The sequence below is a fragment of the Oreochromis niloticus genome, linkage group LG14 (assembly GCF_001858045.2).
Source record: "Oreochromis niloticus isolate F11D_XX linkage group LG14, O_niloticus_UMD_NMBU, whole genome shotgun sequence".
NCBI classification, from domain to species: domain Eukaryota; kingdom Metazoa; phylum Chordata; class Actinopteri; order Cichliformes; family Cichlidae; genus Oreochromis; species Oreochromis niloticus.
The window spans coordinates 23,065,466-23,084,685 of NC_031979.2; the positions used below are offsets into that span (position 1 = coordinate 23,065,466).

The 19,220-nt window shown below is 38.8% G+C and overlaps 1 protein-coding gene across 5 annotated transcripts in view; it reads right to left on the reverse strand.

Moving 5' to 3' along the window:
• LOC100707847 (syntaxin-1A) overlaps positions 1-19,220 on the reverse strand; it is a 74,902-nt gene that overhangs the window by 22,143 nt on the left and 33,539 nt on the right. For all 5 annotated transcript variants that reach the window (XR_003213961.1, XM_005459376.4, XM_019367710.2 and 2 more), the window contains exon 4: positions 3,517-3,591. Coding sequence is in view for 4 of the 5 variants with exons in the window: in XM_005459376.4 (XP_005459433.1) it covers positions 3,517-3,591 (75 nt within the window). In the remaining variant the exon portion in view is untranslated. The remainder of the gene's footprint in view (positions 1-3,516; positions 3,592-19,220) is intronic.

Below are 19,220 nucleotides of genomic sequence, written 5' to 3' on the forward strand. Positions count from 1 at the left end.
GTGTCTTCACAGTGCCAGGCTGCTCTCAGTACAACCTAAGAGTATTTATAACTCTAGGCACATATAGCTAATTAGGTACGTCTTGTCCACAGCACAGAAAACGACTCTTTGCTTCACTACTCATACAAGTTTTTTCTTAATAAACAGTTTAGGTGCATGAAAATAAACCACTAGCACAAATGCAATATAAGAGGTCCTTAACAGCCAAAGCAGATTGTATAAGCAGTACACAATGCAGTATTGGTATGGTGAAATTAAAAATGCTCATTAATACTAAAATTGCCCATCTTTACTCTTAACTGGAAAGCTATTGAAAAAGGCATTTGGTACATTTACCAGTTTTCTAGAAGGTACAAAGAATTCACTTTTTAATTGTCTTATTTTTCAATTTTGCTATTTTGATGCCTAAAACTATTTCTTTGAATTCTTGGTATTTCTTGAAATAAACTGTCTTTAAAACTAAGTGAACAATTCACCTCACGAGTCACTCTAAAGCAAAAATAGGACTGCAATCACCTTACAACGAATTAAAAAGAAATAAATCAGTGGTTGCCTGGTGATTCCAGTATTCTTTTTCTGCTTTTGCCCACTAATTGCAAGTAGCAGTCTTGCAAATAATTGACATCAACTATAAAATTCGAACAACACGTTGCAATTAACTTGAGTCAGTCTCTTTGCAATAGGAGACTTAACTCAACTGGCTTTTTTCTGGTTATATTCCAATATAAAAGCAACGTTGCCAAGTGACTATATTATGTTGTTGTGATTATGCTGATGATAAAATGCCAGATTCAAACAAGTACTTCAAATAAATAAAAACATAACTGCATTGAGCCAGTTGTCTTGACTTCCACACGTGCTTGCCTGCAGAACTTCAGCAGCGATTAATTTAATAACTTTATGTTCATTTTGATTTACCAAGATCCACCTCTGCAAACAGACAACAGATGGTTCAAAGAAATTTTGAATTATTCAAAATGGTTAAAGAATACACATGAAATACAGTGGAGAAAATAATTATTTGGTCCTCTGCTAAATTTGTAGTTTTGCTCACTTACAAAGAAATTTTTATAGTAGTTTCATTTTAAAGGAGGGAGACATGATATCAGAAAAAACACATTACATGAAACATATAGATTGAATTGCATGTCACTGATTGAAATGAGTATTTGATCCTGAAGCAAAACAGGAGGAGAACACCTTGTTGGTGAGCACAGTGGTAAGCTGTTTAATTGTTCTTGGTCACCAGGTTTGCACAGATTTCAGGAAGGATTTTGATTCACTCCTCTTTACAGAAACTCTAAATCCTTTAGATTTCTGCTGCTGCTCGGTGACTTAAAGTTTCAGCCCCCTCCACAGATTTTCTACTGACTGAGGTCTGGAGACGTGCAAGCCCACGCCATGACCTCAAAGTGCTTCTTATTTAGCCACTCCATTGTAGCCTTGGCGACATGTTTTCGGTCTTTGTCATGCTGTGTAATCAATGGTGTTCTGGGTGACTGTGGTTCAAACTGCTTTTAGATCATGAATAAACTCCTCTGGTGTAGTTTTGTGCTGATCCACCACTTTTCTCATGATCATCCTGACCCCACGACCCGTGAGGGTAACTGATGGACATTTTATATTTATTCCATTTCCAAATTATTGCACCAACAGCTGTCAACGTCAATTCAATTTTATGTATATAGTGTTCACCAAGCTTCTTGCTGATGGTATTTTAGCCCATTCCAGCCTTATGCAGGTCTACAATCTTGTACCTGATGTCCTTTGACAGCTATTTGATGTTGCCCATGGTGGTGAAGAGGTCAGGGCAGGTGTGCTTTATGCACATAATGAGTTGATTCACTGATTCTCATTTGTATGCCACATCCATGCTAGCCTGAGTTCTCGCAGGGTAGGAGGTGATCAAATACTTATTTCACTGAACAGCATGCAAATCAATTTCTAACTTTTATGTGGGGTTTTTTGTGTTTTTGGTCAATATTCTGTCTCTTTCCAATAAAATGAAACTATCATAAAAATTAGAGACTGTTAATTCCAGCAAGCAAACTTAGCAAATTCACCAGGGGTTCAAATAATTATTTCTCCTACTATATATGAAAGCAACTGCTGTTGGTCCCTCTTCAGGATCTATCATAGTGTGCACTCTGAGGTCACTCAGTGAAACACACAGAAAGCAGGAACACAAAGGTATCCCGTGGCATCAAATGACGTGAACTGGAGTGACACAGAGGCCTATGATGCAAGGCCTGGTCTGCCTGACAGCATTTTGTCAAGCATGTGCATCCTGATACATATATGTGTGCTTATCTTTGTGTCTCCAGGCTGTAGGCATGCCAGATGAAGTATAAGGCAATCATCTTCTAGTTCTGTACACCGAAGTATATATTTTATCTTCTTTTAATAGAGTATACAGTCATTTCTTTACAATATCTAAAAAAGTGTAAAAGGTTACTGAAAATGTTCTGTTTAGTGGATACAGAAGTTTTCATGACACACAGTTTCAGAAATGCCACATAAATATTATGAGAAAAATATTCAAGAACAGGAAAGAAAGGGAATAAGAAACTGATGTAATTTCAGCAAGATAAACAAAAAAGGTGGAAAGGTTAGTGAGAAATCTTAGAATGAGAAGATTACAATCCTCTCTCAAACACACACAGATACTATTTATACATGATGGGTGTGTGATATTCTGCTAACAAACAGTATGCTACTGTAAATTTAGTCGGTGTCTACGTACAAGTGTGAATAAAACTTTGTATTCGTTCATGCATATGAATCACAGCCACCACCTCTGTGGTGAGTGACACTAATCCCTCTGCCCACTGAAGAACTGAATCTATGAGTGTAAACCAAGTCGTCTGTCAGCTGCCAAATGCTATACAGTTCACTGTCTCATTATGTCTCGCTTGTTACCCACTCTCCGATCCTAAGAAAGTACCAGGACCACGAGATATACCACTGTGCACACATACAATAAACAGGGCAAGAAAATTATTTTACATGGTCATTAACCAGTTAATTGGTCTCTGCAATGTATGAATTAAAGATATTCAATTTGCTAACACGCTGAAAATGCTTGTCAGAATCTCTATAGTCCCATGTTGGCAGTCCAAAGCCCTCATTTTTCAGTTTACAGTGATGTAAGTCAAGGAAAAGCAGCAAATTCTCACATTTGAAAAACTGCAACCTTAAAATATTTCTGACTTTTTGCTTTAAAAGGAGATAGAAATTAAACATTTTATTCCTGGTAGTTTCACTCACAGTTATTAGAAAATTCCTCACATCCTTGTAGATAAAACAATTTTAAGCATTTATTACATAAAAACCCTGTCATACTAAAAAGTGCAATAATTTTTGGATGCCAATCAGAGTTTTCGGAACCAAATGGTCACTAATTCTCAGAACAAGGCACATTTAAAAATATTAAACAAATGCAAAAAGTTGAAGCAGCATAGAAAATAATGTTAGTAGTGGCTCTGGCAGGCAAAAAGAGAAAGAAAATATACTCACTCTTTAACTTGGAGCGTACTTTGTTGGCCAACTTCTTGATGTCTGCCATAAGATCCTCAAGTTCAGCTTTAGTTTCTGAGAGGAGATGAGACAAAAGGAGAGGATGTGTTCGTGGATTATATACTAACTCAGCCAAGCACATAAACCACTGGGAAATACGATTTCACAGGCACCGACTCCATACTGACACACAGGAAGTGTCGCTCCCAACAGAGACAAACAATTCATCACTTTCAGTCCACAGCAGCACAACTCATCCTTCTTAATGCTTCTTTTCTATAGAGAGTAACTACATCCTTCCTTTTCTCTTGCAGTCTTTCGTCTTCTTTCCAGATTTACACTGTTAAATATTCACATTTATATTATAGAGACACAAAGATGCGGATCAATGAGTGTGGAGCCGGTACAGAGCCAAAGAGTGGCAGGGCCACTAAAAGCTAAAGTATGGCCACCCCACACAAATAGTGGTGGAGACCCTAAGGGGCTTGCACATGTTAACTTCAATGGGTACCATTTCTTTTTTCTTTTTCCTGCAGTGCATTGCCATGAAGAAAAATCAAGGCATTAGTTTGTGTGCCAAAGTAATGATTTTGTCCTGGTCCTACACGGTTTCCTACTTTGCCCTCTGGTGAGGACAAAGATGTGATCGTAGCAATAAGTCAAATCACAATGGATGAAAAATCTGGCCTACAACAAGATTAATTTAGTATATTTTAGTATAGACTGTATATGTTTGATATAGATGATGGAGTTACTAATACATTTAAAATCTCTGCCGGCAGTTTATACTGATCGATTAATGAGTAGAAAATGTTCAAATGGAGAAAACAGCAGGTACTAGAACTGGAACAATTGATGTAGCTTTGATCAATGATGAAGCAAAAACATTTGCTAGTTTCAGGTCAAATCAGTGTATATTATAGGAAACACAATACAGCAAAGTGATTAACTTTGGTCGAACAGGGAAAAAGGTAAAATGTCTCTTGTCATACCTTCCCAATGCTGGCTAGTCATTAGATTGCCTGGGCAACAGGCATAACCTATCGTCTTTACTGTGCTACTCTAAACTTTCTGGACGCGCAACAGTAGCCTAAGCGTATGATAATCAGCCACATTTTTACATTCATGTGAAAATGAACTGTTTACAAGAGGGACCAAAGTTGGCATCATTTGCTGAAGAGAGTGAGGTTCTTGGAACAGGACACTCATGAGGATTCACAGAAAGGGAAGGTCTGCACTAAGTGGAGAACATAAAGAAACGAAGAATGATGCCTTCACCCTTCTATCCAGCCATCCATGGGCATGTTTAACACTTTATTTTGTGAGCACAAAGGAAGTTTTTCTCTTCAGTGAAACCTTCAGTGAAACCTTCAAAAGTCAGCAGCAGTGAAGGGCCCACTCGAGTGCTTTCCATGTAGTGTTTTTTTATAATAAACTGAAGAACCAACTGTTGCTCATTATACTTTCAGCTGAGGCAAACATTTTCATTTTGCTTCAGGTTATCACAAATGTGAAAAAAGCACTGGAAATACATTTTATATTCTCTAGCAGTCAAATTTGTGGCTTTTTTCATGTAAAAGGGCCACTGAAGCATTACCCATTGCCTGTTTAAAGGCTGAATACATCCATTTACACAGAAGATGATTCATCTTTTTTCATATATGGATCTACATTTTCTTGTAAATGTGCAGAAGTGCATTTTCATATTTTTTTCCATGTGCATTCATCACCAACACAACCTCAATTAACCTCAATTTATTTAGGGCATGCTATTTTGCTGTTACAGTGAAATAATTGCATGGCCTCATATTAGAAAGTACGTGGTTAATTATTTGCTTTATGACAACGACAGCAGTGGAGGAAGTAGCAGGGAGATAATAACATTTACAGGGCTGTGAAAAAGTATTTGCTTCCTTCCTGGCTTCTTAGTTTTATGCATATTTATCACACTTAAATGTGTCAGATCATCAAACAGATGCTAAAATTTAGAAAAACATAACCTGATTTTATTTATTAAAGGACAAAAAAGCTCTTCAATCTTATTTGACCCTGTGTGAAAAAGCACTTCCCTCCTAAACCAGATAAGAACTCCAATCAAGATCTGTGATAATTGTGAGTTTGTCACATCACTGTGGAGGAATTGTTGCCCACTGTTCTTTGCAGATTTTTTTAAAAATTGGCGCCTCTATGATGCCAAAACAACCTGACCCATCAGGGCATGGACAGAACACCTCTGGTTTCATCTGGAAATCCAGATCATTTGAGTCCTGCAAGTTGTTGTGCAGGATCTCTGCTGATGCTACTTGTTCTATTAACCTTCCCTAGAACGCTTAATAGGTCTGAGAACTTGACAGTTTGGAGGCCAAGTCGACCACATCTTTGCATTTTGTGTTTCTTTCAGCCACCAGTTAGTTTTTGAAGTATAGCAGGATGAAATGTGATGATGAAAACTGCCATTTCCATGAGTTTGGTACATATCAAAGCAATATTGTGTTTACACAGGTGCATCCACTTACAGGTGTCCACAGTAGCTGTTGCAAATTCCACTTAAATCATCTTACAACTGCCCTAATGCAAATTAGTATTAGCTCACAAATGCTGTTTAAGGGTTAAAGTAAAGTGCTACCCATTGCTTCAATTTTCACTACGGAGGGGAGAAAAAAAAAAAAGTCAGAGAAAATGGAAAAGCTTTCACACATATTCCCTCTCTCTATCACACACACACTCTACCCTGGAGCATTAACTGCCATTTTTAGCACAAGGGGTGAGAAACTCATTTATCATCTTAATGCCATAAAAGAACCAAATCTCCATATGTTAACAAGCTGTAGGAGGCCAGCATACATAAAAGATTCTTCTAAAAAGTTATTCCGGTCAACCTATTCAATCAAACCAAACCGCCTGCAGTAGTTCTTTCTAATGAGTTTGTTTCTGTGTAGTTCCCTCCTTTTTAAAGCTGAATAAATCACAACGATAAATAACAGCCAGTTTTAGCCCCACTAAACTAAAATTCGTGCTAAACATCTGCACCCAATTAGAGACAGAGCCTCAGTGGATAATTTGATTACACAGTACGAGGAATACTTCAATCATTGCTACAAGTTCAATTACTGAAATATAATATTTGCACATATCTCTGATGAGAAAGAAGCTGAGAAATGTGAAATCATCATCATCTCTTCCTCTGAAGCCAAAATGCAGATCCATATTACATGAACACTCCTCATGGCAGTCTGGGATATCATTTTAATGATTACGAACAGTCGGAAAAGCCCACATGGATGGCAAACTGAACTCTGAAAGGGGAATGTTATATTTGGATTTTATTCACACTGAATAATACATACCATTTCATCTAAATCCTAATCAGGAGCTCATTCAAACTAACCCTCACTGATGCGATAATGCAAAAGATGGTAAACCTTTTATACACTGATCAGCAAAGCACTACAAGACTTTAATCTGCTTAACAGATGCATTTCCATATCAGCAGACATCAGCCTGTGGTACGTACAGCTCAGTGAGACAAAGCTGTGGACACACAGAGTGCTGGCTGATAACTTCAGTGTCATTTCACATACAGATTTTATGTTTTGTTTGTTTTTAAACAGCAAAGTGGGACATTTTCATTACATGGCCAGCAAACACACCGATCACCCTAAAGTCTAGCTTCAAACATATCAAGAATAAATCTGAATCTTTTTTTTTTTGCCAATAAATTTTAAAAAGAAAGCCAACGATAATTTTTTCTATCACCAAAGACTTTCTTAAAGCTCAAGCCTGAAAAGCCTTTTCATGCTGTCTATTACTGATCCAGACGCACATCCTTGCAGGAGATTGTGTTTAAGAAATGTCAGAAAATACCTGTTTCAGTAAATGAAATGAAATAAAACAAATTTAGAATATATTCAAACGTCTTTTTGAAGACGGTGTAATGTGATGCACAAACACTGGGCAAAAATCCAATTAATAGCAACTGAAAGATGTAGAACGAGAACCTGGGGAATAGAACCGTGAGCATGGGATCATTTTCCAGAACTCTTAATGGAAAGACTCACTCTCTTGAGATTACAAAAAGTAGATGTGGAAGAAAAAACAGGGGGTTTAAAACTGTTCTTTTAAGAGGACTATGCATATAAAGTGAGATCATGTATTTTGTCCCTTCGTTTACATTTGTAAGTCTCCATTTTATAAAAGAACTTAAAGGTGGGAAAAACACAGAATTAATGCAAGTCTACCAAACCAACACTCTCCAGCTACAATAAATAATAACCTACCAATGTTTTTAAGGAAAAAAAAAAAAAAAAAAAAAAAATAAAGCACAAGTTAGAGTACCAAGAAAAGAAATAGCTACTCCACTCAGGAAATGAGCAATTGGGAACAAGGGAATTTCAAATTCACCAGTAATTGTAATAGAAACACTCAGACCCACTAGATCCTTGGTATGTGTTTGAATAAGCCTATATCGCTTGCAATTAATTTTGCTGCCAGTGGCAACAGCAAATGCTGAGTTTGTCAGGGTCAAACACTAAGGTGGTGGGCTGAGAGCTTCAAGGCAAAATAACAGTGTATGTGTTATGTATGCATGTGCATACTTCTTCATAAGGCTGACTAGTTTCAGTTGTGTAGGACTGAACAGATCGCTGATACATGACATCAGGCAGCTGGGGGCTAACCTTCTGTGTCATCCCTCATTTTGAATGTCAGTATAGCAAATCTCACTATTGACAACAGCTATATGTTGTGAATATGTGTAAATAAAAAAATAAACAAATGAAACCAAAACAGACTTTACATAGATCCTCACAGATATGTGAGGACGAAAAGGCACAAGAAGCTTTGCTTCAGTATCTGGTGGAGCCAACTTGTGCCACAATAGCTTTAACTTTTGATCAGTCCTGCACATCAGCGTGGAAGCATTTTAACCCATTCTGATCAGAATGGTCAGAAATATGATCAGAACACATTCATCTTTCAGATGGTTGGTTTCCACACATGAACTGCCCACTTCAGGACATTTAACAGCATTTCTGCTGGCTTAAGGTCAGGACTTTGACTTTGTTATTTTTCGTTGGTAATACAACTGATGTGCTGAGGGTTACTGACTTGCTGCAAAGCCTGCTGGTAAGATTCAGTTCACAGACATCAGCCTTAGAATTGCTATAATATTTCAAAATGTCCTGCTCCATCAATCATGACCAGCTATTTTTTGCACAGTTGTAGCAAAATAAACCCACACCATGATAATACTATGACCATGGCAGTTTTCATGCTGGAGTGCGGTCTTTTTCCTTTGGTCAAAACAAAGTTTTTTCATATTAATTTCATCGGTTTATAAAACATTGTTCAAATAGCTTTCTAGATTCTTCATGTGATCTTAAGCAAACTGCAAGATGAGCTTCTTGCAGTCTTCACATACACACCACAGTTTCTTTTGATCGTTGACTCATGAACATTAATCAATGTGTGAAGGTCTTTCGTCATTTTGGAGTCTTGAACTTCAATCTGTCTGAATGTGGATGGGTGAAATCTAAACTCTTTAGAGAAAGATTTGTAACATTTTCCAGTCTGATTAGCATGAATTCCTCATAACTCTTATTTTCTAAAATGTGTTGGGATTTTGATTGTTCTTGAAATAAAAACCTTGTGTTCATTCATAAATGATTACAACTTGAAATAAACTTGTAGGCCTGAATAACAGGTTGTGATGTGATGTTTGTGAGCGGTTGGTTGAGGTTGCTGGTAGTCACTAGGTAAAACTGTTTGCAAGGAGATACATGGCACACTAAGCCTAAAATCTCTCTGCGATTGCTTTGGCCACTAGCAGATTGCTGCAGTCGCTTGTAGTTTGCATGGAAGACACTGAATTGCCTGCAAACACTCACTAACCATTCACAGAGGGTTATTTCACGTTTGAAAAAGGGAACAACAAACCAGAGAGTGTCTGCCTTCAAAGATCGCACCTTTTCAAGATCATGATAGTCATAGAATCATTTTTACTTCAATCGTCTCTGTTTGAGGGCTTAATAAAAAAAACCTTTCGTCCACACAGGTATGTAAAAAAGTATAATATTGTAAATTCATTGTTTAATTGGGTTCTATGAGTTTTAGAACTAGTAATAAAATCTGCTGATGTCATATTTATGCAGACAAACAGCAAATCTCAAATGCAGAGAACAGGACAGTTGTGTAGGACTGAATAGAAAATGATGCCTTCTTCTCCTTGGTGTGTGTTTCTCTTGCTAATTAAGCCACACACAACTACTTCTGCTGAGTTTGTGATAAGACAAACTCAGGGAGAAATAAAATATATATGTAAATTTGTGGGTGCATTTCACATATCAGAAAAGCAAGCTATTCCAGCAAAAACAGACTGGCTATACAGAGACCAGGAGCAGGAAAAAGAGCAGATGCAAAGGACGCACACATTATGTTGGATGATGTGGTCAATGGGAGGACAGTGCAAAGCTTTGATTAACAAGCAGATGAAGAAGCAGAAGAAAATATGGACATAGCTTCTGGGAGTAAGGGAATGCATAAGCTCGTTAAACCTGCATTCTTTCCAATGGGCACCGCGAAAATGCCAAGCTGCAAAGTTTGGTTGTATGACAGTCTATAAGAAAGGCTGTCACTGCTCACGCGATCTATGACCTCCAGTTACTCAATCATAAGTTTCAATTATTACTGAATACAGTGTGATGCTCAGTTTGGATTTTATGCTCTCAATTAAAGCCAAAAAGGGTGACAAGGGCGGGAACGCTTTAGCGTGCACCTAATAGGGGTTTGGAGTTGACGTCACGCCGCAGTGCATTGTGGGATCGCGGCGCCATGTCAGAAAGCCACAAATCAAAACAAACATACTGTGTTGATAGCAGGACTGCCAGAACCATGCTTAAAATCAGCGCAAAAGACAAAGGGCTGTATCGCGAACGATTGCGCCCAGACGCCAAGAGATGGTACTTGGAAAAAAATAGCGTGCATCGGTAATGTGGACCCGTATGAAAAAAGGCAGTGGAGCGGAAACCCAGACGGCCTACCGCCGTTGTCCTATCCCGATATCTTCGCGTACCTTGTCTGTGGAGTCAGCGCATACACGGCGAATCATTTTCGGAATTATAAATTCCTGGAGGCGCACATCTAATTCACGAACGGTTGGGTACAAGATTTGGCCGTTTTTAAGCCTCCGCGTTGTGAGTACGTTGACCATATGACCAAGATACAGCCAGAGGTTGCCAGCTGTGTGTTGCCATGTAAATAGTTTGCATTTCATGTGTATGTACTTGCTAAGTACATGTAAACAGATCATGAATAAAAAAAATAAACATACTTTTCTTTTCTGTTTCATATTTCATATGCTGGTTTGCCTGCAATAATGCCAAATAATACGCTACTCCGTCAACATGACGTGGTTCTGCAGCATCACACATTAGGATGTTTTATCTAATTATCTATGACCTCAGCGCATTCAAAATAACGCTAAAAGCCTATTAAGAGAGATATGAATTTATTTAGAACTCACCGGAAAGAAAATGCCGCGAGCAAACCAACAAAAAATTGGGGATGGCAGAGAACTCGATATCCGCTCGTGTGAGTGCTGCAATCCAAGCCTGACGTCTTCATTTAGTAATATCGGATACATGAGGTCCCTCCTGTTGCCTCCAGGAGGGGAAACGATGAAAAGAGAGCCCATTTTCCAGCTTCTTGCCTTCCCTATCGTGTGATCTAACGTTGCAACACAGCACGTACGAACCATAGCTGACGCTTCCGTGTGCTTTCTTTGGCCTACTGTCATGGCAGGAGGGGGCGTGGCCCCGCTCCCGTGACATCACGCTCCAAAGCCCTATAAGTGACTGACAAGTTGCAGTTTCTCAGTTTTCTGATCAAACATCAAAATGGGAAGATGCTCAGTTTCAAGGGCATTACTTTCCCAAAACAATGAGTGATGTCATAATGGTCATGTCCATCTTTTATTTGCAGTCTGATTGTCAGATACAAAAAAGCCTGCAAATGATTTAGTTTAAATGATGGCACAGATCTTCCCAACTTCAATAATCAATCTGAATAGAAGTTAAAGATCACAGACTGCAAGAAATTTATTATTATACCCGTTTATCTTCAATAAAATGAAGAGCCTTTTAATTTGTGGATTTTTTTCCCCCCCCACTGCAGTTTAGGTTCATCGTTGTGCCCACTTGTTCACGTGTTTGCACTACTTCAGAAACTCAGAGGGGTGTGAGGTTATTAACAAGCGTGTCTCTCGGTTCTGTGTAACCATAGCAACCTCTGGTCACCTGTTCGATGAGGTCAGCTGCCAGTATTACAGAGAAAATACCATAAAAACTGAGCTTTGTTTCAGGCTGTGTGTGATGTGTTTGTGTGTGTGCATCCTCTGCGTGCTCTAAGGAGTTAGATTAGATTTCCCGCTTGTGGTTACCAAACAGAGGAGGCCAAGCTGCTGAATCAAGTGTCTATTCAGCCTCATTACTGACTGTGTGAAAAGAGGAAGAGTACAGGAGCTGATGAATAAGCAGAGGGAGAGGAGAGAGGGAAGCAAATTAGAGGGCAAAACTGAGGAGTCAATTGAGCTGTGGCATCACACTCCATCCCTCTTCCAGACGCTCTCAAATGAAATCTTCAGGTCATGCTTGTTGCCATCATTAAGACTGTGTTGCTATGGCGATGTCTGCAGTCAGTCCTCTCGCCAGCTTCAGATTGTTTCAAAGTGACAGAGGGAAGGAGAGCGAGAGAGACGCTACAAGGCACGGAGAAATGTAGAAGCTCGGAGAAGAACAGTGTGAGCACATATCAAATACATGCAGGAAACGCAGGGAATGAATTTGTTTTGAAGGGTAATAAAATTACCTTTTTGCAGGATTTACACTCATGTTACTCTGATTACTTGAGCTACAATCAATTTATTCACCGCAGAGCAGTCTTATGGTTTTAAGTTTTGTTGCAGTTTTTTGTTTCACATTTTGTCGTTTGTACATCTAGTATCCTGTGTTTCATCATCTTTATCTGCCGTTGTTTGTTTATGCATCTCTTTTTTATGTCTGTGTTATTGTAACATCCTGTTTAATTTGGTAACCACTTTTTGTGCATCTTTTACTTCTCGTCTTTGCCTTTTAGCCATCTGAGTAATTTCCCACCCAGATCTATTACGTTACCCCTGGATCTGGTTTCCCACTTTATTCATCTGCTTTTACAATTTGTCAGATTTTGTTAAAAATCACAGTAACTGTCTTTCCTTCAAATAGTTCTTTTAAGCGTCCGATGATGTTGTTGGCTATTTTAGTAATTATTGAAGCAAAGCGGAAACAAAACAGATCAGACAGGCGTGCTCAGTTAACTCTTCCCAATTTCAGTCTAGGTATTTAAGTATGTCGTCATTTACAACTTACAACACACTGTTACAACACACACTAACACACACACACGTGATTTAAATTAAATTGGTTAAATAAACAAACGGTTTCTCCCATGTGTAAACACTGCAGATCTCCACTGGCAATATAAATTCATTCATTTAAAAAGACAAAAAAAAGCAAAACAAAACACAGGAAAAAGGAGAAAAACACACACACACACACACACACACACACACACACACACACACACACACACACCAGGCAAGTCAATGACCTTTTTCACAGATTGGACCAACAATCACAGAGATAGATGACTTAACAACCAGAACGGTGGAGATTTGAAACGCTCACATTATAAAATCTGTTACGGGAGTATTTAGTAATATCTTAATAATAACTGTTCCTGACCAAGACATCACGTGACATATGAAACAGTGGAGCAGAACACCATTAAGCTCATCAGGTTAGGGTGGAAATGCATACAACACAAGGCTAATGCAGTAATACAGCGCTCAGGGCCATTTGCTGTGTGCCTTCCCCTCTTTCCCTGCTTTCTCAACTGTTCCTATCATAATAAAAGGTGCAAAAAGCCCCAAGAAACAATAATGATAAACATTCAAAAACAGTAGAGAAAAGTGGATTAGAAAGGAAAAAGCAAAATGTAAAAGTTTATGCCACACTTGCAATATTTTGCCATGTACAGACAACATCAGTACTGATTTCTTCAGCTGTTAGCAATAAAAAAATTAATATCACTGTAGAAATAATTCCAAAAACCTTTCCTTTAACTTTAAGCTATCAGTATGAGATTGTTCCTGATTATCAGATTGATGATATCTCAATTAAAGCTTTGAATCAAAACGCAAACATCCTGCAGCGAGCATGTTCTTATCGTCATATCACTTTTCTCAAAGGTGATCATGAAATCGTATCATGTGAACTGAGAAAAAGATCCCAGAATTCCTTCCAACATTAAGCTTCTAATCTACATGAACTATCACAGCAGGAGTGTTTAACCCTTCATCAAAACACAATCCGTGGTTGCTCTTCACATAACATGGGTAACATGACACTGACAAGATACCAAGCTGCTTCTGTTTCCTCCTCTCTGATGCAGGGTCAATTGGTGCCATTCCAATCTCTAACTTGCAGCTATTTATCTTCTTCTTCATCTCTCTCTCTCTCTCTCTCTCTCTCTCTCTCTCTCGGCTCCCTCTGTAAATATATTACCAGTCCTTTGTGTGTTTGCTCCGCTTATTGATCGTCTAGAGTCCAGATGCCTGATGTTTCAGAGAGACAGTGTGAGCTCATCCCTCAAATATTACTGACATTTGCCTTACTCCAGAAATGCTGTCCTAACATGGATAATGGCAAACTGAAAGCACAGTTACAATTTAACCACTGAAGTACTATGCATAGAAGAAGAGTTTAAAAATAGAGCTCCTTCCTTACTTTCCTGGGTTAGATTTGAAATCCCTGGTAACCTCTCAGTCCAGACTTATTTCTTTCCTGTAACTTTCTATGTGTTACAGGAAAGAAATAAGACTGTGTTTGGAGGAAAGAGAAAATGGCAACTGCACTCTTCATTCTGTTTTTTTTTTTATTTGGTACTCTACAATTTACGACACTTCTCATGTGTAAATGAGTGAACACCATCGATAGCTCCCTGGAGAGCTCGTCATAAAAATGATTCTGAATGATACTGGGCCTGCCCCCTGCATCGCTACAACAGACGACTTTTCTCTTTTCCTTCCAGCACGGTCATTCATAACAACTATAACGCATTTGATTTTCAATACAGTCAGACAGTGTGTCAAAGAGAATATGGGTCTTTCTATAAAGCTGTTGGGGACTAGTGCTGTGTACGTGAAAAGGTTGCAACAAATCAGATAAATGCACCTTTATGACTTGAGAAGCTCTACAGCCAACTCCTCATCTTAGCTTTGGTTGGACTGGTTCCTTCTTGTTCTTACAAGTAGCATCTAATGTAGCTGCTGCTAGCAGCAGACCAAGCAGGGTCTTTTTTAGTCAGGTGCCCATACGGACAAGCCAAATGCCTTCATTCAAAAAGTTTTATGGTCAGACGAGACAAAGACTGAGCTATTTGGCTATAATGAGGTATGTTTAGAGCATGGTGGTGGTAGCATCATACACTGTTCTGTTTTGTTTCCAGTGGTACTGGTATATTGTGGATAAATTAATAAAGGAGGAGGACTACCCCCAAATTCTCAATGTTTGACCGCTTGCTAAGCAGAGTGGTCAAATATTGATTCAGAATTATGCCAGAAGCTTTTTTAATTTCTTCCAAAAGCATCTTATGAAGTTGCAACTTGCTAAATTCATTAAACATGTTTGCTGTACAGTCATTCCACCCTGGAAAAAGAACAGTTCAAAGAAATCATTAAAAGCCCAAAGATTACTATTCATTCATTTCCACGATAAGTGGGTGTACACTTGTGATCACAACCGTAAATCAGCTTATGATGCTATAACACTAATCCTGGAAATCTAAAATTTTCAATCTCAGAACTCAGTTTAAATGAATGTGTCATACACTCTGTGCTGCAAGAAAACACTGGTCATGTTATCTCTTTGGTTACCGCTCACTGTAGAGCACATAACCTCATTATGTCTCTGCTAACAAACCATTTCCTTCTCTCCAAGAGCCTCCCTTTGCCCTGCCACATCTTCCAAGATGATACGTCAGGGTTATAAAGAATTAATATGGTAATGATATGGTCACTTTGAAACTAATGGGGATCAGACCACTAACCCTGCACGGCATCGCTGATCTGGCTGTACAGTCGAGGACAGAAGGCACTCAGACTGATTTATCCCTGTGTGAATACATTATCTTACCACCTTTGACCTCCATTGTCTCTTAATGCGTCCCTATTCTTGGATGCGATAGTCCACACTACAATAACCTCACTTTCATAGAGATGTTATTATTCAACAGTAAAAAGCCATGTCTTCCGAGGCTATAACACCACATCAGCTCAGCTCAGACATAATGAGGGAGACGTAAGAGAAAAGGAAACAGTGATAAAAGAGAGAAACACAAAGAAAAAGACAGCTGAGGGAGAACAAAGAGAATACAGAAAGCTGGGGGAACTTACACAACACTTTCAAATTCTGGTTGAGGGTGGAGGAGCCTTGGCAAACAGCACTCCGAGGGTGGGAGCAGACCAATAACTGACTAACTAGAAATAGTAACACTCACAGGCTGCAATTAAAACAAGCATCTCCAGTGCTGTGAGTTGAGGACTTTTAAGATTCAGGGGAAAGATGCTCTTTACAAATTGGAGGCTGAGATGTCAGAGGGTGCAAACGCGTAAGTGGCTGGAAAAACAGACTCAGAAATGTTGTCAAATAACCTCTCAAGTATCAGTGTTAAAGGGCAGATTCTCTGCATCCAAGTGCAGATAAGTGTTTACTGCTTTATTGTGTTTCTGAGGTGCATTTAACAACTGTACCACTCTAACCCTAGGGATAACATCCCCAGCACATCACAAAATATGTATAAAAAATACCAATGTGAACACTGACGGAATAGACCGAGTCCCTCCGTTTACATAAATTTCAGCTAATGAGTTTGAGTCTGGCGTTATGATTCATGCAAAACTCTCCAGCCAGGAGATCTAAGAGAAAACAAACATTTAAAGCCCCTTCGCTGGTGATCTGCTAGTTTTGCATCAGTTTTAACATCACTTTGCTATCTGTGATAAAATATTCACCACTGCTTTTGCATGGTCAATAATGAACCTTGATGCTAAAAGTTGTTTACTAGTGAAGCACCACTTCAAGGTCTTACACCAGGCTGTCTGTCTCAAATGGTTTTAATGGACAGATGAGGAAGGCATGTTAAGTGCACTAGGATCAATCATTCTTCAGTCCTGGCACACAGTCGCTGCTCAGGATTCCTCCCAGAGTCCAAACACTTTATGGCTTCCTGTGTCATCTAAGTATGGCTTGAATATATTCTCCCTGTGGTGAATGGCGTGGTTGGGATGGTCTTCAACTTTCCCAACTAGGTGTGTCCAGTGATCATCCACAATGTGCTCCACTTGTGCAAATATAAACAGGATAAGCACAAACAGAAAATGGACGGATTGGTAATCTTGAGATTTACTTCTATTCCAGACAACCCAGACACCTGAAAAGCCGAGTGCTAAAAAAAAAATAGCCTGAAATTGTTATTTTTTTCCCTTTTTGAGCTCTGTGTCTAACAACTGGCTAGTGCAGCTTTCTGCACTGTTACAAACTGAGCAGGTCAGCTACTTTGCTTCTTGTCTTTTCAAATACAAGTGGATGCAATTAAAATGGGTGCTAGTAGTAAAGTACAGTAAGGAGAGAGAGGCATGGATAATCCAATCCATGCCTCAGTTTAAAAAATCAGCAATTAAATGATTCAGATAATGAGAAGGAAACATTAGCACTGATTTAGGGTGTAAAATCCTTTGCATTTATGATGAGTCACTGCTGCTAATTGCTACATGAATAAAATCTATCATATATATCCAAGATGCTGAACAGTAAGCACTGGCCATCCTCTCCAAAGCTATACACACTTGACATGTAACGAATAAAGGGTTAAAAAGAAAATGCTGAGGGATTTTCCCAGCATGTCAAAGTGAATTTTACAACTGTTTGTAACCGTCTTTGTTTAATGCATCGGGCTGTGACTGGCAGTTTCAGGATCTGCTAGTTGGTCTCAAACTCCCCCTTGAAAGGCCGGGACTTTCCCTGGACCAAGCATCTCCCTTCAATTTGACTGACTTACTGAGTATTATTTAATAAAATCACTCAGTTAATTTAATGCTGCTGTTTGGACGACCTTTTTTAAATGGCTTTACCAAGCCATGAAAACAGTAGCAATGTACTGCACATAGCCTACGATGGAAAACAATGTCGAGCTGCAAAAACTGGTCTTATATTTGACAAGTTTCAATTTAATTCATGTTTAAACTAAATGGGTGTATACTTTAATTGAAGCAGCATATATGCAGCTTGTCACACAGCATAAAGAGGCATGAGAAATTAGAAAGAAAGCAAGCAAACACATCCATGTGTCAAAGCACAGTAGAATCAAGCTCTGCTCAGCATCAGCCGAGCTAAACACCTTCTGTAAACATGCACTGTAATCTATTATCAGCTCGTGAACACACTTTAATATTCAGCAGCAGTGAAGCGAGCAGCAGACCATATGAATGGTGGCTTCCAGTTTCCACAGCGGGCGGTAATGCGTTACAAAACATACAATCTCTGAAAGCTACTGATTATCATCCATAATAACTACAATGTCTCAGTGTCACAAACCCTAATGTGGATTAAAAAGGTGCTTTAAAAACACCTGAATACTCCCAACTCAAAATAACTGCATGCCTCACTGTATCCTATAAATTTCACACTCTCCCATTGTGTGGAGGATGTGGATGCAGCTGTGTAGGAAAAGTAATGAACACTGACCCTTGACCTTTTGTTATATATTCTGCCTCACTGATCAAAAAATGAGAAGCTGTGCCCAACAACCAGTGCGACAAGCTAAAACAAATAATGCAATCATTTAATGGCGAATGGAAAATCAATAATGTTTCTAAATTTAAAATGCATTTGCAGCTTCTCTTCCTGCATTAGAGGAATGCACTCATGAGAACATATGGGCTTAATACACATTATGACACAGATGATTACGGAATCCATCATCATTTGTGAAACTTCTACTATTCTACACAGCTGCAGAAAACAGTCCACACAAACACGCAAATACATAATTAACCACAAACAAGCTTTAAAAAAAAAAAAAAAAAAAAAAAAAAAGCACACAAACAGCATACTGCAATTCCCCAGAGGTAATTTCCTGTGCTTCATTCAGAGGGGTGGATAAACTGAGATATGGGATAATGTGTAATGCAGGGGCGAAAGTAACACCGCAAAGAGGCTACATGCATGACAATATGTGTGTGCGTATGAATGTAGGATCTAAGCCTGTGGAGATCTTGAGGAAACATCTCGGGCAGTGAAAGTTTGCAGCGAGCAGAAGGGGAAGAAGAGGAGGGATTCGGGGTTGTGAAGCTGGCCAAGTGGGCAGCTCCTGGGGAGATGTGAAATGTTTTTGAAGCCATGGCGGAAGCACAAATAGATTAATAGATCTCGCTATTAAAACAAACAAAAGTAAATAATCTTACATATTATATAGTACTTCCTCAGTAGCAGCAGACTGGATAAAAAAAAAATATGTCAGTGTTTTTTCTCTCTCTCTTTCAATATAACGCACAACCCACTACACCCATTTAAATGCTTAGGCCGCTTTATCAGGTACACCTTGCCCTTACT